We start from the raw sequence: 22,162 nt of genomic DNA, 5'->3' as shown, positions 1-22,162 counted from the left end.
AGAAAAAGGTTGCAAGAGAGAACAGGGTGGGAGCCGAAATAGAGACCGCAAAATGGAGATAAAAAAGGATGATCGATAGAGAGAGATGTGTAGCAGATGTGAGGAGTTAAGGCAGTATCAGAAGGCCCATGGCAGGGTAAGTCTACTCGGTCAGATGGTCCACTCACTTCTTGACGTTCTTGACCTTCATGCTGGCCGTGCTGCTGCAGGAGCGCAAGAGGGGCTCGGCGCTCAGCTCGGGGACCTCGGCACTCCTCGCCTGCATGTTGGAAAGGAAACAGACACACTCGTCAATACATGATCTGTGACTTCACCTCTGACAAACAACTCCATATGAGTTGACCTGCATGCGAGAGAAACCTAGGGACAGTACAAACCAAACCAAAATTGTTCAAAGAAACAATTCCAGGATGTAGTGACTTGTCAAAGTAGCTACTTAATGTTTTTGTATTTTTCATGTTAATTGGATAGAGACAGTGAAAGAGTGGAAGAAAAGTTAGGAGCTTGTATTAGAAGGGCAGTCGGTTGGATTCAAACCTACCAAAGGCTAGACCACCCCAGGCCCCTACTAGCTACGTTTGACCCAACATGGTGTGACCCCTCACAGAGTCTAATCTGTGACCAAGTGAGGTTAAAACGCACTTGACAACATTACAGCAAGTCATCCTGTGTGGCTAAAGTCAACAAGGGAAAAGAGAAACACCAAGCTAACAGAGAGAGAGAGACCTAAAGAGCAGGAACCCAGACTTAAAAGAAATTGGAAATACAGACATTGTCATCCTACAAGAAACATGGTATAGAGACCACTGGTTGCCCTCTAGGTTACAGAGAGCTGGTAGTCCCATCCAACAAACTACCAGGTGTGAAACAGGGAAGAGACCTAACTCACTAATTAGTCAAAAAAGGAACATTTTAAATCTGTATAGAAATTAAGGAAATTATCTCAACAGAGAAAAATGTCCTCATGTGTGCTACCTGTATCCCCCCCACTTTAACAATGACAGCTTCTCCATCCTAGAGGGGGAGATCAACCATTTCCAGGCCCAGGGACGTATTAGTCTGCGGTGACCTAAATGCCAGAACTGGACAAGAAGCTGACACTCTCAGCAGTCAGCACACATAGGGACAAACACCTACCTGGAGGTGACAGTATTCCCTCCCAAATATGCCCCCCAAGACACAACTATGACAAAACAACCACCAAAAATGGGTCACAACTCCTGCAGCTCTGTCGCACGCTAGGTCTGTACATAGTCAATGGTAGGCTTTGAGGAGACTCCTATGCTAGGTACACCTACAGCTCATCTCTTGGCAGTAGTACWGTAGACTACTTTATCACTGACCTCAACCCAGAGTCTCTCAGAGAGTTCACAATCAGCCCACTGACTCCCCTATCAGATCACAGCAAAATCAGTCTACCTGAACAAAGCAATACTTAAATCATGAGTCATCAAAGCCAAAGGAACTGCACAATATTAAGACATGCTATAGATGGGAAGGATAGTAGTGTAGAAACATACAAAAAAAAACAATTAGGCAACAAAAAATTAAATCCCTTTAAGACAACTTCCTGGACAAAACATTTCACTGTAATAGTGAAGGTGTTAACCTTGCAGTAGAAAGCCTAAACAGTATATTTGACCTTTCGGCTCCTCTATCAAATCTAAAAATGTCAAGCAGACAAGAAAATGAAACACAATGACAAATGGTTTGATGGAGAATGCAAAAACTTAATAACTATTATTATTATTATATTTTTTAAATCTATCCAAACAAAATCATAAAGACCTAGAAAACCTGCRTCAACGCCTTCAGGTAGCATAGTGGTTAGAGTGCTGGGCCAGTAACCGAAAGATTGCTAGATTGAATCCCCGAACTGATAAGGTAAAAATCTGTCGTTCTGCCCCTGAAAAAGGCAGTTAACCAACTCACAAAGCCCTGACCTCAATCCTATAGAAAATGTGCCTAGTTAAATAAAGGTTAAATAAAAAATAAAATACAAATAGAATAAAGGGTGAATCACTAAAACAATAAAGAAATACACTACGGGGAAAAAAAGGAACATCACGTAAGAAATTAGCTCAACGTAATTGCGAATCCATAGAATCTAACCATTTCCGGGAAAATTGGAACACACTAAACAAACACCAAGAGTTATCTATCCAAATCAGAGATGTGACCACTTCTCCAATCTTTTTGGCTCTATAACAAAGAACAAACAGCAAAAACATGATGCCTCACAAGTGACAAAGGCAAAGTCTTCTCATGCTTTGAAGATTTCAAAAAAGCTTTTGACTCAATTTGGCAAGAGGGTCTGCAATACAAATTCTTGAAAAGTGGTGTTGGGGGAAAAACATACGACATTATAAAATCCATGTACACAAAGTGTGCGGTTAAAATTATAATTCACTGTATCACAATTGCAGTGGGTCAGACGTTTACATACACTAAGTTGACTGTGCCTTTAAACAGCTTGGAAAATTCCAGAAAATTGTGTCATGGCTTTAGAAGCTTCTGATAGGCTAATTGACATCATTTGAGTCAATTGGAGGTGTACCTGTGGATGTATTTCAAGGCCTACCTTCAAACTCAGTGCCTCTTTGCTTGACATCATGAGAAAATCAAAAGAAATCAGCCAAGACCTCAGAAAAAAATGTGTAGACCTACACAGGTCTGGTTCATCCTTGGGAGCAATTTCCAAACGCCTGAAAGTACCACATTCATCTGTACAAACAATAGTACGCAAGTATAAACACCATGGGACCACGCAGCCGTCATACCGCTCAGGAAGGAGACGCGTTCTGTCTCCTAGAGATGAATGTACTTGTGCGAAAAGTGCAAATCAATTCTAGAACAACAGCAAAGGACCTTGTGAAGATGCTGCAGGCAACTGGTACAAAAATATCTATATCCACAGTAAAACGAGTCCTATATCGACATAACCTGAATGGCCGCTAAGAAAGGAAGAAGCCACTGCTTCAAAACCGCCATAAAAAAGCCAGACTACGGTTTGCAACTGCACATGGGGACAAAGATCGTACTTTTTGGAGAAATGTCCTCTGGTCTGATGAAACAAAAATAGAACTGTTTGGCCACAATGACCATTGTTATGTTTGGAGGAAAAAGGGGGAGGCTTGCAAGCCGAAGAACACCATTCCAACCGTGAAGCATGGAGGTGGCAGCATCATGTTGTGGGGGTGCTTTGCTGCAGGAGGGACTGGTGTACTTCACAAAATAGATGGCATCATGAGGGAGGAAAATTATGTGGATATATTGAAGCAACATCTCAAGACATCAGTCAGGAAGTTAAAGCTTGGTCACAAATGGGTCTTCCAAATGGACAATGACGCCAAGCATACTTCCAAAGTTGTGGCAAAATGTTTAAGGACAACACAGTGAAGGTATTGGAGTGGCCATCACAAAGCCCTGACCTCAATCCTATAGAAAATTTGTGGGCAGAACTGAAAAAGCATGTGCGAGCAAGGAGGCCTACAAACCAGACTCAGTTACACCAGCTCTGTCAGGAGGAATGGGCCAAAATTCAAACATTTGACCCAAGTTAAACAATTTAAAGGCAATGCTAACAAATACTAATTGAGTGTATGTAAACTTCTGACCCACTGGGAATGTGACAAAATAAATAAAAGATTCTCTCAACTATTATTCTGACATTTCACATTCTTAAAATAAAGTGGTGATCCTAACTGACCTAAGACATGTCAGTTAGGATAGGTCCCTAAGACATTTTTTWMYWRGRWTWAAWKKYMRGRAWTKKKGAAAAACTGAGTTTAAATGTATTTGGCTAAGGTGTATGTAAACTTCTGACATCAACTGTATCAACAAATTGGCAAGAGCACTAGAACAGTCTGAAGCCCCTGGCATCAGCCTAATAGAATCTGAAGTTAAATGTCCAATGTTTGCTGATGTGGTGCTTCTGTCCCCAACCAAGGAGGGCCTACAGCAGCACCTAGATTTTCTGCACAGATTCTTTCAGACCTGGGCCCTGACAGTAAATAATGGTGTTCCAAAAAAGGTCCAGTTGCCAGGACCACAAATACAAATTCCAATCTAGCCCTAGAGCACAAAATCCAGCAAAGAGCCATTTAATTCTACAACCACCTAAAAGGAAGCGATTTCCAAACCTTCCATAACAAAGCCATCACCTACAGAGAGATTAATCTGGAGAAGAGTCTCCTAAGCAAGCTGGTCCTGGGGCTCTGTTTACAAACACAAACAGACCCCACAGAGCCCCAGGATAGCAACACAATTAGACCCAACCAAATCATGAGAAAACAAAAAGATAACTTGACACATTGGAAAGAATTAACAAAAAAAACAGGAGCAAACTAGAATGCTATTTGGCCCCAAACAGAGAGTATACAGTGGCAGAATACCTGACCACTGACACGGTCCCAAAATTAAGGAAAGCTTTGACAATATACAGACTCAGTGAACATGGCCTTGCCACAGAGAAAGGCTGCCGCTGGCAGACATGGCTCTAAAGAGAAGACAGGCTATGTGCACACTGCCCACAAAACAAGGTGGAAACTGAGCTGCACTTCCTAACCTCCTGCCAAATGTATCACCATATTAGAGACACATATTTCCCTCAGATTACACAGACCCACAAAGAATTAAAAAACAAATCTATTTTTGATAAACTCCCATATCTACTCGGTGAAATATCAGTGTGCAATCACAGCAGCAAGATTTGTGACCTGTTGCCACAAGGGCAATCAGTGAAAACAAACCCCATTGTAAATACAACCCATATTTATTAATTTGTCCTTTTGTCGTTTAACTATTTGCACATTGTTACAACACTGTATAAAGACATTTGAAATGTCTTTATTATTTTGGGTACTGTTTACTGTTCATTTTTTTATTGTTTATTTCACTTTTGTTTATTATCTATTTTACTTGCTGTGGCAATGTAAACATATGTATCCCAAGCCAATAAAGCCCATTGAATTGAGAGAGAGAAGAGAAACCAGAGATAATAAGGAAAGTAAAGAATGAAAAAGAATAGCAGAAAATTGTGGAGTGGGACAAAAGAGCGCGAGAGAGGACAGGATGAGATTTGGAGAAGTTTGGTCTCTTTCTAGCTGGTTGCAGACAAAAACCAGGAAGGCGATAAGCAGATAATCATGATTGCCAATGAGGTCAGAGACAGGAGCCAGGTGGGCCAGTGTACAGATAGCATCATGTCAGGCCTGCAGTAGCTGTGAATGGGAATGTAGACTCGCTTAGCCTGTGTGCCAGTCTCTTTCTATTCTTTCTGCTTTAGCCGACTCATGTTATTGCTGTTTGGCATCGAAAATGATTCTGCTTAAGCAAAAACAGAGTGACAAGCAGGCTATTAAGAACTACTAGGAGCAGACAAACACTGGTAGCAACCTCTTCAGTGCTTCCCCAAGGGGAGAGGCTTATCAAGTCTAGCCAAAACATTCTTAGAGGTTCAGCTGTACCTATAAAATATTCAACTGTGTCTTGAAGGCGAGGGCTCATCAAGTCTTGCTAAATAAAGGAATACAGTGCAGGCGTTGCCAAATTTCACTTGGGTTGTTGGATATTATGCACAGTAGCCTATGCCGAATTAAGTGACGATGAATGGGAAGTATTCTGCTTATGTATTGCGTTATCCACATATATTTGACTAACTACTGGTAAATTAGTTAGTCAATAACATGCAGCATGTCAATTTATTAATGTAGGTCTATTTTTATAAATTGTACATTCATTTAACCACKTAAGCCACTGAAAACACATTCTCTTTTGCAATAAGACCAAACCAATGTTCTGTTAACAATGTGTCAATCGWTGTCAATCGTTGTGGCATGTCGAGAGCTTGGCAGAGTTATTGATCGATTCATCCTCTGAATTGCAGCACACCACTGCCTGCCACACATGTCGGCTACTGCCATTTGGGCACATTGTGACAGCTAACGCTAACTAGCTTAGTATTTTGAACACTGCGACCCACTGTGACAGCTAACTGTAAGGCCTGGGTGTCGGAGTGTGAAGTCAAAGCGCAGGAAACAGCAGGTGCAATGTTCTTTAATGAACACGGACAAACTAGGCCACCCTACTAACACACTGGGTGTACTTCTTAACCAACCCCAGACACGGGGGAAACGAACACAGTCCAGTAAACACGTAGCACAAAACCAACACCACTACTTACAAACAAACAATCCCGCACAAAGAAACGTGCGGGCCGGCTGACTAATAAGCCCAACTAATTAACCCTAATACAAAACAGGTGAACCCAATAAACACATAGGGAGGGGGAGAAAAGGATCAGTGGCAGCTAATAGGCCGGTGACGACGACCGCCGAACGCCACCCGAACGGGAAGGAGAGCCTGCCTCGGTCGAAGTCGTGACACTAACGCTAACTAGCTTAGCATTTTTAAAATAAAATAAAATGTTATTTGTCACATGCTTCGTAAACAACAGTTGTAGACTAACAGTGAAATTATTACTTATGGGCGCTTACCAGCAATGCAGAGAAAGAAAAAAAAAAGAAATAGAAAAATAATAAGGAATACAATAAATCAGGACAATGTCCCCAAACCACAAGAGGGATTTATTGCGTGTAATTTATTCACACATCTAGGCCCCTTTTAAAAGCTGCTCCCTTTCATAATAACATAAAACATTTAACAAACAGCAGAAATGCCACTCCTTTAATGTTTCAAAAGTGATCAATATTAATTAGCTGGAAAGAGATGAAAGTTCACCCCATTCTCTTTGTAGTGAACTACTTTTGACCAGGGCTTGTCAAAAGTAGAGCACTATATAGGGAATAGGGCGCCATTAGGGATGCACTTTGTCTTCTCCACTGTATCAAATTTTTGTGGTTCCAAAGTGCAAGTGGAAAGACAACTGTCATGTTACCATGGAGACAGCCTCATTTCAGATAGCACCACTGATGCTGCTGAATGCAGCTCAGCTGGAGAGAAAAAAGAGGCTGGGCTTGGATGGTGTTGAAATAACTGAATGAGTTTAGGTACCATATGATTAATGGATACTTTGGCATATTATACATTGAGATAATTACAGCAAAAAAATGGATTGCTTGAATATGACAAGGATTACATTAATTTATTAATATCTATATAATAATAATTTGATTAATATTAAATAAATCTGATTTAAGTGGTTGGTTTAAACAATACAATGTCTTCATTACAATTATTCTTAAGTTTAGCCAACATATATAAATCATGTACATGATATTAGGTGCTGATACATCCCCACTACATTTAAAGTTACAATACATGATGTACAAGAGGCAAAATCATAATTTCATGAATGGGAGCCGAGGCTGGATGTTCCAGCATTTCAGTTTTATATAGTGACATTTCCCTAACAGTTAAGACAGTTAATTTAAGGAGACTGCGATAAGACTTTCCAGAGAGTAAACGAGCCCCAATCAAAGAGGAGCCTTGTTAAAGACTGTGTTTTTAATTAAAAAAAAAAAAAGCTTGTCTACGGTCCAATATTATAACAAATTATTATTTTCTGAATAAGTGTCATTGTCGCATTCTTTTATGCTGTCATAACTCATTTTTCTGGTTTTGTTTGTCTTTCAGGTTCTTGTTCATTGTTGAACTCAATGTCTGATTGTTATATTTGATACACCAAAAAAAAGGGGAGCCTTGTTATCTAAGTAGTTCATGTTTGATAAGCGTTGATACTGTTGGGATCTCTAAGTTAGGATGCTTTGATGCATTGTGTGTGTGCGTCAGGGAAGCTATATACTGTATGTGCATATAGTGCAATCGAAAGTATTCAGACCCCTGTACATTTTCCACATTGTCTTACATTACAGCCTTATTTTAAAATGGATTAAATTAATATTTAAATATTCAAACCCTTTGCTATGAGACTTGGAATTGAGCTCAGGTACATCCTGTTTCCATTGATCATCCTTGAGATGTTTCTACAACTTTATTGGAGTCCACTTGTGGTAAATTCCAATGATTGGACATGATTTGGAAAGGCACACACCTGTCTATTTAAAATCCCACGGTTAACAGTGCATGTCAGAGCAAAAACCAAACCATGAGGTCGAAGGAATTGTCCGAGAGCTGCGAGACAGGATTGTGTCGAGGCACAGATCTGGGGAAGGACACCAAAAAAATGTATGCAGCATTGAAGGTCTCCAAGAACACAGTAGCCTCCATCATTCTTAAATGGAAGAAGTCTGGAACCATCAAGACACCGCCGGGCCAAACTGAGCAATCGGGGGAGAAGGGCCTTGGTCAGGCAGGTGACCAAGAACCCGATGGTCACTATGAAGGAGCTCCAGAGTTCCTCTGTGGAGATGGGAGAATCTTCCAGAAGGTAAACCATCTCTGCAGCACTCCACCAATCAGGCCTTTATGGTAGAGTGGCCAGACGGAAGCCACTCCTCAGTAAAAGGCACATGACAGCCTGCTTGGAGCTGGCCAAAAGTCACCTAAAGGACTCACAGACCATGAGAAACAAGATTCTCTGGGTCTGATGAAACCAAGATTAAACTCTTTGGCCTGAAGGCCAAGCGTCACTTCTGGGGGAAACCTGGCACCATCCCTACGGTGAAGCATGGTGTTGGCAACATCATGCTGTGGGGATGTTCTTCAGCTGCAGGGACTGGGAGACTAGTAAGGATTAGAGATTAAATGGTATGAACATTTTATATCACGATTATAGTAACCAAAATTATCACGGTTATCAGTATTATCGTGGTATTGTTCAAATGTGCTGGAAATTTTCAAAAAGTACTGATACACACACTGAAATCATTTCACCAAGTTTTATATTGAAAACCAACAAACAGCAAATATAATTAGCAGCACTAGGCACTTTTTGTCTGCATAAACATTAAAATAATAATATTAACATTAAAAATGGCACCATGTGGCCATGAGGTAAAAGTTTCCCTAGTGCAGGTTTTAATGAACACAACCTTAAGTAAGCAAATCAAATGCGCATATAAAAGCAACACAAGTAAAGCAATGTGCATGTAAGAACAATACAACCATATGTAAACAAATCAAAATGAACAGCACTGATTGTATGTCCGTTCTCTCCTTCATAAAGAAATAAGGTGCTGCTGGCCTAACATCCTGTATGTACGCATCTCTGTTCACTTGAGATTAAAATGTAAAACTCTCTCCGAAGGCATGTTGGTTGCTGGGATGCACAAAAGCTTCCTGGCAACCCTGGCAAGGTGAGGCAGCTCTGATGCATGGCCCCTCCCTCACACCAGTGGATCCTCTCCTGCTGGATTGGGTGGCAGAGACAGGTAGACCTTGATCTCTTCTTTCATGCTCTTCTGGGGTGGTCGGAATCTGACCCTCTTCACCTCTCTGCTGCCTTGTTAAGGTAATCTTTCTTAGCAACCCAGCCAGGCCTTCCCCTCCGATGCCGCTGTGGGGGTGTTGGTGGTGCTTTGTGGTTCTTCCCTGACTTGTGCAACTGCCAGCTTCAAGGCCTCCTGGACACAGCTGTCAGTGTCAACTTTTGCAGCCTCAAGCTCATTTTGAAGCGGGGGTCAATGAAACAAGCCATGTGCATGACTCTCTTTGCCTTCTCTGTGTATCTGTTGATAAGGTCTTCTTTCATTACCTTTTTTATCCCCTTGGTCAGGGATGGCTCCGTATCCTTTTCCACCAGAACATCACGGGTGATGTGGTCCAGGACAGGCTTGATGGCTGACCGTGTCATGGCAAGTGCATATGTAAACTTGCTTAGAGGTTCAAGGAGCTGGCACAGTTGCTCCATGACACTTATGTCGGCATCCTTGGCCATCAGATGCCGTGTTCCCCTTTCTCCAGCCAGTGTCGCACAGACTGGCTGTTGTTGGCTGAGGAAACGCTCAAGCATCTTGTGTGTAGATCCCCATCAGGTCACCACATAATGGATCAGAGCCTTCTGTGGCATGTTGAGGGCAGCTTGCTTTTCTCTCGGTTCACTCCTTCTCTTCCAGCTCCGCGAGAAGCCTTGGACCAGATTACGGCAGGCCTTGACTGCTGTGTCAACTCTCTGAATTTGCAGAGCCTTTGAGATGGCCAGGTTCAAATTATGGCCAAAGCACCCAAGCCACAGATCTGGGAACTCTTCAAAAGCCTTGATCATGTTTGTTGTGTTGTCTGTGGTTATGCAGTCCAGGTCTTTCTTGTTGATCCCTGTTTCTCCAGGCAGTTGGATTCCAGTTGCCAGTCTGGGGTGAGGTAATGGATAGTGAAGCTGATGTAGGGTTGACCACCCCCGCTTTCACTGGTCCAGAGGTCAGTAGTTGCAGCAAACCTTGAGCCAAACTTTTTCAACATCAGCTTTAACCTGGTTGTACAGGTTTGGGATTTCAGTCTTGGAAAATAATGTTTGTGATGGCACTTTGTAGTGAGGCATGGCAACCTTCATTAGCCTCAGAAAGCCAGGCCTCTCAACAATTTGAAATGGCATCATGTCCTTTGCAATGTAATATGAAAGGGCTGCCATGAGGTCTTGAGCTTTTTTTTATGTGGGTGCATAAGCAGCCTGCCATTTTAAATGCTTGCTCGAGTGGCTGTCACAATTGTAGATGAGGGACCAATAGCATCACTGGGTTTGCCTGCTGCACGCCCACTCTGTAAACAAGGGAATAGAAAATGTATTATTATTGGTGGTGTTGTATTCAAAAATATTATTATCACTCACACACAGTCTATCTTCTGTTTTGCATTTGATTATATGCAATGACCCCATGCACAATTGACATAAATACAAATGAGTCATAATAAGACAGTGATAGTAATTGCAATGAGCCCAACAATTGACATAAATGTATCGGAGTCTATAGTGTTTCACCGGTTGGAACACTTTTACAACCAAGTTGACTGCCGGATTTTAAATGAACAAAATATGTTGGTTGAGTGACTAAACTACATAATGTGTTATTGTGTGCAATGGTAGGCTGGACACATTACATTTTTAAGAACACTTTTTTCTGATAAAAACTAGTTCATTGCATCTGCCCAGTTTCATAATATGACCATATTTCCCAGCTGCTTGCCGTCGTTTTGAAGTAATCGCGGAAAAAAATAGGCCTTATGAGCAGGTCTCATTTTTACAACATGTCAGCTCCTATTAGTTCTATTGAGCACCATGGCACCAACTCGCCTTCTGAACGTTCTATTGCCAGCTTATTGTTCTACGTTGCAAAGCCTGCTTCGCTATTGTTGGCAATGAGACCTGCGCACGTTGTTTATAGTTAAAATGTAAACAACAAAAATTACTCATGGAACTCTGAGGTCATCCCATTGTTTCCTATGGGGGAATATAGGCATGTCTGTCTATTTCACCAAATATCTCCAATATGTATTTAGATTTTTTCAAATCGGATGCCATTTTAATCATGAGAATCTACTCTTTATAATTATGTACGTCTGGGCAGCGAGCTCGGTTGTCATCAAATGATTGGACCAAAATAATTTTTGCCCTTCGAACGCTGAGCTCCCCCCATTGTTTGCTATGGAGAGGCATACCGGTCTATTTCGCCAAATATTTCACAATGTGTATATATATTAAAAAGACCCGCACAGACAGCTGTGTGTTATGTGTTAGGCTAGTAGGTGGTTGTGTTGTACTGACCAGTACCCAGTGTTCGCGGGGTCCGACATGTCAATCAACCTGCTATCTGCCAATCACGGGAATGCCTGGAATGTTCTGATGCCGGGCATCCTGGCGGAGTGGCGTGGAGTTGGGCAGGGGGATGGAGCATTGGAAGTTAAGACCAGGTTTAGCCATTGTTCTCTCTCTTACGTCTGGGCTTCACAAGAGAAGGTCACGATTGGCTTGTGGGTTATCTTTCATTTATTTGGCATGGGCTACGGCCAAACAGTAGCCTGTGTAAAGTTGGTTTAATAAACCGTTAATTCGTAAACTCAATCCTCTGTCTGGACAATTGTTCATTTATGATCTAGTCAGGTCATTACAATATTCAAGTCGGGCATCATTTTAAAAATCAGGAGAATCTCCTCTTTGTAATTATGTAAGTCTGGGCAGCAAGCTCGTTTGTCATCGATCACTAGACCAGAAATAGTCAGATGTTTTCATGTTTTCCGTACTTTCTCATTACGCAGACATAAGCACAGTTGACACCATCGAGGTGCGGATGTTACTTTCTACACAAGTTGTTTGTTTTCTCCAGTTTCGTCCGACAAACAGATTGTAGTGGTAAAAAAAGGGATACATTTTTTTGTGCCATTTAGGCGAAATGGAATTCTAAGCATCACTTCAGTCAAAACAGGCTCTGTGAACGTTTGATTCCATTCATTTTCTACGGGATCGCGCTAGTGTTCCAGCTTAGTCAATGTTATTTTGCTGTTTTTCAGCCTTGGGTGAATTTTGACTCGTTCTATTGTCCAGCCTATCAATGGGCAAATAGAGTCTGCAGACACACAACGCATACAGCAGCAGAACAACGTGTAGTGTTTTTACAAGAGTAGGTAACACTGAAAGCTTCAGTTCACATTATTGACAAGCTATTAGCAAGTTAGACAGACAACCCATTACATTTCCCCTCCATTCAGAAGTCCCCACATCATGCATTGAGCTAAAGGTTAACTTACCTTGAATTCGCTATAAAGTGGTGGTCACGAAGACGACTCAAGTGTTGTCGCCTTTCGCAGCGATTTTTGTATGTTCTGTAAACAGGGTGACCATCTTTGATTAAGTTTCCCTCAGCACTCTTGTAAAACCCAAAATATGACCACACTTCAGATTTGGTCCTCCTAGAAGGCTGAAAAATCTCCCGAGCGCTGTCACTGCCTTGCGCCATGTTTTCACACAAAACAAAACCCATGCTGCGCCTGCGTCAGACTGTTGATAACTTTGGTTGATGCTGGACAGTATTTACCGTGAGTTTTTCAAACCGCGGTAATCACACACGGTTTTAATGATAATTACAATTTGAAACGGTAATACAAACCGTCAGGAATTTTGCTGTGGTTTATCGTGAAACCGGTACCCGTTTCATCCCTAGTCAGAATCAAGGGAAAGATGAACGGAGCAAAGTACAGATCCTTGTTGAAAACCTGCTCCAGAGCGCTCAGGACATTAGACTGGGGAGAAGGTTCACCTTCCAACAGGTCAATGACCTTCAGCACACAGCCAACAACGCAGGAGTGGCTTCGGGACAAGTCTCTGAATGTCCTTGAGTGGCCCAGCCAGAGCCCGGACTTGAACCCAATCAAACATCTCAGGAGAGACCTGAAAATAGATGTGCAGCAATGCTCCCCATCCAACCTGACAGAGCTTGAGAGGATCTGCAGAGAAGAATGGGAGAAACTCCCCAATTACAGGTGTGCCAAGCTTGTAGCGTCATAGCAGCGATTGGGCAAAGGTGCTTCAACAAAGTACTGAGTAAAGGGTCTGAATACTTATGTAAATGTAATATTTCAGTTTTTTTTTTTATATATATAACTTTGCAAACATTTCTAAAAACCTTTTTTTGCTTTGTCATTATGGGTTATTGTGTGTAGATTGAGGGGGGGGGGGTGTAATACATTTTTGAACAAGGCTATTGCGTAACACAATGTGGAAAAGGACAAGGGGTCTGAATACTTTCCAAAAGCACTGTGTGCTTATATATTATATATATATATATCAAGCTACTTTGAAGAATCTAAAATATATTTTGATTTGTTTAACACTTTTTTGGTTACTACATGATTCCATATGTGCTATTTCATAGTTTTGATGTCTTCACTATTATTCTACAATGTAGAAAATAGTAAAAATAAAGAAAAACCCTTGAATGAGTAACTGTGTCCAAACTTTTGACTGGTACTGGGTGTGTGTGTGTATATATATATATATATATATATATATACACACACACAGCAAAATTATCAGTTTCTCTGGTTTTACTATTTATAGGTACGTGTTTGGGTAAAATGAAATGTTTTGTTTTATTCTATAAACTACTGACAACATTTTTCCCAAATTCCAAATAAAAATATTGTGATTTAGAGCATTTATTTGCAGAAAATGACAACTGGTCAAAAATAACAAAAAAGCTGCAGTGTTGTCAGACCTCACAGCTTCCATGTGTCTTGGTATGCTCTCCACTAGTCTTTCACATTGATGTTGGGTGAATATGCCACTCCTGGCGCAAAAATTCAAGCAGCTCAGCTTTGTTTGATGGCTTGTGACCATCCATCTTCCTCTTGATCACATTCCAGAGGTTTTCAATGGGGTTCAGGTCTGGAGATTGGGCTGGCCATGACAGGGTCTTGATCTGGTGGTCCTACATCCACACCTTGATTGACCTGGCTGTGCGGCATGGAGCATTGTCCTGCTGGAAAAACCAATCCTCACTCAGAGTTGGGGAACATTGTCAGAGCAGAAGGAAGCAAGTGTTCTTCAAGGACAACCTTGTACGTGGCTTGATTCATGCGTCCTTCACAAAGACAAATCTGCCCGATTCCAGCCTTGCTGAAGCACCCCCAGATTATCACCGATCCTCCACCAAATTTCACAGTGGGTGCGAGACCTGGAGAAGCCTACAAGCCACAGTGTCTCGCACCCACTGTGAAATTTGGTGGAGAATCTGTGATTTTTTCTCCAGCAGTGGCATAAAGTCACAAACATCAATGTGAAAGTCTGGTGGAGAGCATGCCAAGACACATGAGCTGTGATTGAAAAGCAGGGTTATTCCACCAAATATTGATTTCTGAACTCTTCCTAAGTTAAATCATTAGTATTGTGTTGTTTAAAAAGGAATATGAACTTATTTTCTTTGCATTATTCGAGGTCTGACAACACTGCATCTTTTTTGTTATTTTGTCWTTTTCTGCAAATAAATGCTCTAAATGGCAATATTTATATTTGGAATTTGGGAGAAATGTTGTCAGCAGTTTATAGAATAAAACAAACATTTTCATTTTACCCGAACACATACCTATAAATAGTAAAACCAGAGAATCTGATAATTTTGCAGTGGTCTCTTAATTTTTTCCAGAGCTGATTATATACACACACACACTCATGTGCTGTGCATTTGTACATGTTGTCATGGGTTTGTGTGCATGTGTGTGCGTGTTTGTCTCTGTGTGTACGTTTATGTAGTATGTAAACGTGTGTGTGTCTGCCAGTGTTCTCCATCTCACCATGGCGCTGATGGTCTCATCCCAGTCAGGTCTCTCTCGGGGGTAGACTAGGCGGGTCAGCTCAGGCACTATGTCATCCTCCTCTGGGTGACGCCCTGGCCTCAGGCCCCTAGAGCAGAGTGAGAGAGAGGGAGGGTGAGGGAATTTGAATTTSAATTAAATTTATTGGCTCAATATTAGAGAGCGAGAGAGAAGGAGCAAGAGACTTTCTGCTCTTATTGCATTAGCAAAAACACTTTCTGTGATAAGAACCCCACCAGTCCTCCCAGGCAAGTCTTCAGATAAAAAAACATACACACCAGGGTGCCTTAGAAGTTGTGGCTTCCATATTGAGTTGACAATACATGACCATATAATATCAGTGTATGAGTGTCAGTTATAAGGCACCCTGGAGGTTGGCACTTTGATCAGGGTGTGTTAACGGATGCATAATTTACATTAGAGGAGATGTCATAACCCATCAGTGGGCACTGAGAATGAAACACACATGCATGCGCACAGTGTGTGAAAGACACATGTAGACACATCAGAGTTAGGGCGTAACACTGCTCAGGGGTCCGGGGCAAGTAAAACTAATTGCAGGACAAGCAGATTTTAGATTTAAGTAATTTTATATTTTTTTAATCACGCAAAAATCACAAAATTAAACAATAAGGCTACTCTGATCAGAATGACAAACGTGCATAAATATGGAGGAATTCAGATATGACCTCATTGTTTAAGTACTACCTACAAAGATTTTAAACTACGGTTCAATATGCCAATGAATCAGCACAATATACTTTTTTGTTTTTCCAAATTGCCACCGTCTTGGAGCTAGAATTAGGATCGCGTTTACTGTGCTAATGCAGATACAAAAAAAATAATAGTTAAAGAAAAGCACTGTATTACACAGCGAACTTAGCAAATGGAGGCATTTGTGGTAAGTACATGGGGGCCACCATCTTTATGCATGTCCGCTATTGGATCAAAGTGTCCTCTAGATGAGATGTGTTGCACACTGTCCTCCCACTTGCCCAGTGTTTTGACAGATCAAGTGTGCAGATATGTGCACAGCCTTGCACAAATGTTTCCCCCTGGCACATTTTCTGGCTAGCACTCGCATTGCCTTCATTGTTGTTTTCCTTACAAATAATAACTTCACATGTGTGCGTTCCTAAGTGCCTTATTTTCTGTATATTGTGTTGTCGTTTCTAATGTAGCAAACAGTATGTATGTATGTAGCATAATGTATTTACAGTTTTATTCACATGCTTTCAAGTACAGGTGACAATACATGCATTCCCGATTATTGCATAGATTGTAATGGACATCTATGATGTGTGTAAAATACTTTAAGGTTGTACAAATTGTGATGAGCTAATCCTAAGATATTTGTTAGCTATGTGTGGCTCCATGTTTGTTGACATTATACTACGCATTCTGGGTGTCACGTGAACGTCTATCAAAGCAAAAATTTTATATCAAAATGAAGGGAAGGAATGGTTGATTCATCTTTCGAGTAAACTTCTGGAAGTGAATGATCGTAGATGAGACACCCCCTTCAACATGCATACTGAAAACAGACCAAACTCATCTTGTCGCCTCTTATCTTTGGTTGACGCGAAARAATKTACGTGGTGGCGCACACAAACTACCCGACGTCGGATTACTTTTGACATTTAGAAAGTGTTTTACTCAATTATTTAGATCAAATGGTGAGCTCACCTGTGATGTGATGAATTGTAAATAGTAATTGCTATTAGCTAATTCATTTTGTGGTTTCTGTCAGCAAAGAGTGACCTAAATATGACTGCTTGAGTTATGTCAATCTTTAACTAATGTTACATTAGTCGTAGCGCCTACATTTTCCGGTTTGGATGATTGTGTTTTGCAGTCGCTACTTCTGTGAATATCTCAACATTGCATCCAAAAATAAGCTGGTAACAGGGCATAACTTTGTAAGGACTATGTTAGCGCAAACTGTTTGTGAAAAAACAGTGTTGCCAGCTCAAACGCTGACTGTTGCATCAATCTAAATTTGGACGTTCTAAATAAGCACTCTAATCACAGCGTACGCTGCAGGGACTACTGTAGAATGATCCCACCTGTTTGTTGGTACGTGTCAAAGGGTTAAGAGGAGAAACCGATTCCAGGCAAGTGATCGCCAACATCAAACAACAAGGCGACAACATCAGTCCCTCTACCCACGTCCACCAATCTGGTCTAGAGGTCAACCGATTATGACTTTTCAACGCCGATACCGATTATTGGAGGACCGATTAAATCGGACGATTTTTATATATATATTTGTAATAATGACAATTACAACAATACTGAATGAACACTTATTTTAACTTAATATAATACATTAATAAAATGAATTTAGTCTCAAATAAATAATTTAAAAAAAATCAATTTTGTTTAAATAATGCAAAAACACAGAGAAGAAGAAAGCAAAAAGTGCAATATGTGCCATGTAAAAAAGCTAACGTTTAAGTTCCTTGCTCAGAACACGAAAACATATGAAAGCTGGTGGTTCCTTTTAACGGTCTTCAATATTCCCAGTTAAGTTAAGAAGTTTTAGGTTATAGTTAGAGGAATATTTCTCTCTATACCATTTCTATTTCATATACCTTTGACTATTGGATGGTCTTATAGGCACTTTAATATTGCCAGCCTAATCTCAGGAGTTGATAGGCTTGAAGTCAAACAGCGCTGTGCTTCAAGCATTGCGAAGAGCTGCTGGCAAACACAGGAAAGTGCTGTTTGAATGAATGCTTACGAGCCTGCTGCTGCCTACCACCGCTCAGTCAGACTGCTCTATCAAATATCAAATCATAGACTTAATTATAATAAAAACACAGAAATATGAGCCTTTAATATGGTCAAATCCGGAAACTATCACTTAGAAAACAAAATGTTTATTCTTTGCAAATTATTTACAGTCTTTGTTAGGAAGAAATGGTCTTCACACAGTTCGCAACGAGCCAGGCGGCCCAAACTGCTGCATATACCCTGACTCTGCTTGCACAGAACGCAAGAGAAGTGACACAATTTCCCTTGTTAATATTGCCTGCTAACATGAATTTCTTTTAACTCAATATGCAGGTGTAAAAAAAATATATACTTCGAGGCCTCCCGGGTGGCGCAGTGGTCTAGGGCACTGCATCGCAGTGCTAGCTGCGCCACCAGAGTCTCTGGGTTCGCGCCCAGGCTCTGTCGCAACCGGCCGCGACCGGGAGGTCCGTGGGGCGACGCACAATTGGGCTAGCGTCGTCCGGGTTAGGGAGGGTTTGGCCGGTAGGGATATCCTTGTCTCATCGCGCTCCAGCGACTCCTGTGGCGGGCCGGGCGCAGTGCGCGCTAACCAAGGGGGCCAGGTGCACGGTGTTTCCTCCGACACATTGGTGCGGCTGACTTCCGGGTTGGAGGCGCGCTGTGTTAAGAAGCAGTGCGGCTTGGTTGGGATGTGCTTTGGAGGACGCATGGCTTTCGACCTTCGTCTCTCCCGAGCCCGTACGGGAGTTGTAGCGATGAGACAAGATAGTAATTACTAGCGATTGGATACCACGAAAATTGGGGAGAAAAGGGGATCAAATAAAAAAAAAAAATATATATATATATATATATACACATACTACTTTCATTTCATGTACATACATATATATATATATACACTTCTGTGTATTGATTTTAAGAAAGGCATTGATGTTCATGGTTAGGTACATTAGTCCAACGACAGTGCTTTTTTTGCGAATGTGCTTGCTAAATCATGATTTGATGATAAATTAACAGAAACCGCATTGATTATTTGCAACGCAGGACAAGCTAGTTAAACTAGTAATATCATCAACCATGTGTAGTTAACTAGTGATTATGTGAAGATTGATAGTTTTTATAAGATAAGATTAAATACTAGCGAGCAACTTACCTTGGCTCCTTGCTGCACTCGCGTAACAGGTGGTCAAGCCTGCCACGTAGTCTCTTCGTGGAATGTCTTCGGCCGTAATCGGGGTCCAAAAATGCTGATTACCGATTGTTATGAAAACGGCCCTGCCGATTAATCGGTCGACCTCTAGTCTGGTCCTCCTTCAGCTGGCAGACCGTGCCCTCTGTCCCCAACAGAGGACCGCCTTACTGCAGGATTTCCGCCATTTCAGACCAACGAGCCAACGGAGGCCCTAGTTGCCCTCTGCAAAAAACCCTATCTCAGAGGCAGCCACCTCTTTCTACACAACGACACTCCTCGCTGCATCGTGTAAAAACAAGCAACCTAGAAAAGGCCCAAAAATAGCCCATATTGTAGCCTGAGAAACAAGGTTCCAGAAATAGACAACTTACAAACATCAGAAAACATTCATAGTCTGGCCATCTCTGAAACAAACTTAGATAATTATTTTGATGATGCAGTAGTAGCTATACATGGTTGTAGCATAAACAGGAAATATAGGAATGCAAATGGCGGAGGTGTTGCTATATATGTCCAGAAATATATTCCTTTTAGGCTGAGAGAAGATCGAATCAAAGTTAATTTGTCACGTGCGCCGAATACAACAGGTGTAGACCTTACAGTGAATTGCTTACTTACAGGGCCTTATCAACAGTTCGATTTTTTAAAGTTAAAAAAAGGTATTAGGTGAACAACAGATAAGTAAAGAAATAAAAACAACAGTAAAAAGACAGTGAAAAATAACAGTAGAGTGGCTATATACAGTAGCAAGGCTATATACAGGCACCGGTTAGTCGGGCTAATTGAGGTAGTATGTACATTAGGTATGGTAAAAGTGACTATGCATATATGATAAACAGAGAGTAGCAGTAAGGTAAAAGAGGGGTTGGCGGGTGGCGGGACACAATGCAGATAGTCTGGGTAACCAATGTGCAGGGGCACCGGTTAGTCAGGCTAATTAAAGTAGTATGTACATGAAAGTATAGTTAAAGTGACTGCATATATTTATTTTACCTTTATTTAACCAGGTAAGCCAGTTGAGAACAAGTTCTCATTTACAACTGCGACCTGGCCAAGATAAAGCAAAGCAGTGCGACACAAACAAGAGTTACACATGGAATAAACAAGCGTACAGTCAATAACACAATAGGGAAAAAATTAAGTCTATATACAGTGTGTGCAAATGGCGTGAGGATGCAAGGCAATAAATAGGCCATGGTAGCGAAGTAATTACAATTTAGCAAATTAACACTGGAGTGATAGATGATCAGATAGTGATGTGCAAGTAGAAATACCGGTGTGCAAAAGAGCAGAAAAGTAAATAAAAACAATATGGGGATGAGGTAGGTAGATTGGGTGGGCTATTTACAGATGGGCTATGTACAGCTGCAGCAATCGGTTAGCTGCTCAGATAGCTGATGTTTAAAGTTAGTGAGGGAAATATAAGTCTCCAGCTTCAGCGATTTTTGCAATTCATTCCAGTCATTGGCAGCAGAGAACTGGAAGGAAAGGCGGCCAAATGAGGTGTTGGCTTTGGGGATGACCAGTGAGATATACCTGCTGGAGCGCGTCCTACGGGTGGGTGTTGTTATCGTGACCAGTGAGCTGAGATAAGGCGGAGCTTTACCTAGCAAATACTTATAGATGACCTGGAGCCAGTGGGTCTGGCGACGAATATATAGCGAGTGCCAGCCAACTAGAGCATACAGGTCGCAGTGGTGGGTGGTATAAGGGATTTTGGTGACAAAACGGATGGCACTGTGATAGACTGCATCCAGTTTGCTGAGTAGAGTATTGGAAGTTATTTTGTAAATGACATCGCCAAAGTCGAGGATCGGTAGGATAGTCAATTTTACGAGAGTATGTTTGGCGGCGTGAGTGAAGGAGGCTTTGTTGCAAAATAGGAAGCCGATTCTAGATATCGTTTTGGATTGGAGATGTTTAATATGAGTCTGAAGGAGAGTTTACAGTCTAGTCAGACACCTAGGTATTTGTAGTTGTCCACATATTCTAAGTCAGAACCGTCCAGAGTAGTGATGCTAGTCGGGCGGGCGGGTGCAGGCAACGAACGGTTGAAAAGCATGCATTTGRTTTTACTAGCATTTAAGAGCAGTTGGAGGCCACAAAAGGAGTGTTGTATGGCATTGAAGCTCGTTTGGAGGTTAGTTAACACAGTGTCCAAAGAGGGGCTAGATGTATACAGAATGGTGTCGTCTGCGTAGAGGTGGATCAGAGAATCACCCGCAGCAAGAGCGGCATCGTTGATATATACAGAGAAAAGAGTCGGCCCGAGAATTGAACCTTGTGGTACCCCCATAGAGACTGCCAGAGGTCCGGACAACAAGCCCTCCGATTTGACACACTGAACTCTATCTGAGAAGTAGTTGGTGAACCAGGCGAGGCAGTCATCTGAGAAACCAAGGCTGTTGAGTCTGCTGATAACAATACGGTGATTGACAGAGTCGAAAGCCTTGGCCAGGTCGATGAAGACGGCTGCACAGTACTGTCTTTTATCGATGGCGGTTATGATATCGTTTAGTACCTTGAGCGTGGCTGAGGTGCACCCGTGACCAGCTCGAAAACCGGATTGCACAGCGGAGAAGGTACGGTGGGATTCGAAATGGTCAGTGATCTGTTTATTAACCTGGCTTTCCAAGACTTCAGAAAGGCAGGGCAGGATGGATATAGTTCTATAACAGTTTGGGTCTAGTGTCACCGCCTTTGAAGAGGGGGATGACCGCGGCAGCTTTCCAATCTTTAGGGATCTCGGACGATACGAAAGAGGTTGAACAGACTGGTAATAGGGGTTGCAACAATGGCGGCGGATCGTTTTAGAAAGAGAGGGTCCATATTGTCTAGCCCAGCTGATTTGTACGGGTCCAGGTTTTGCAGCTCTTTCAGAACATCTGCTATATGGATTTGGGTGAAGGAGAAGCTGGGGAGGCTTGGGCAAGTAGCTGTGGGGGGTGCGGAGCTGTTAGCCGGGGTAGCCAGGAGGAAAGCATGGCCAGCCGTAGAGAAATACTTATTGAAATTCTCGATTATTGTGGATTTAATCGGTGGTGACAGTGTTACCTAGCCTCAGTGCAG

The 22,162-nt window shown here is 41.8% G+C and overlaps 1 protein-coding gene across 1 annotated transcript in view; it reads right to left on the bottom strand.

The window, feature by feature from the left end:
• The window catches only part of LOC111950261 (rho GTPase-activating protein 32-like), a 239,412-nt gene that overhangs the window by 85,562 nt on the left and 131,688 nt on the right, over positions 1 to 22,162 (bottom strand). Inside the window, exons 3-4 of the mRNA XM_023967694.1 lie at positions 15,142 to 15,250; positions 168 to 259 (exon numbers count right to left, since the gene is read on the bottom strand). Of these exons, the coding sequence (XP_023823462.1) occupies positions 168 to 259; positions 15,142 to 15,250 (201 nt within the window). The remainder of the gene's footprint in view (positions 1 to 167; positions 260 to 15,141; positions 15,251 to 22,162) is intronic.

Source organism: Salvelinus sp. IW2-2015, linkage group LG23 (assembly GCF_002910315.2).
Source record: "Salvelinus sp. IW2-2015 linkage group LG23, ASM291031v2, whole genome shotgun sequence".
Lineage (NCBI taxonomy): Eukaryota > Metazoa > Chordata > Actinopteri > Salmoniformes > Salmonidae > Salvelinus > Salvelinus sp. IW2-2015.
This window is presented reverse-complemented; position numbering and strand designations above follow the sequence as displayed.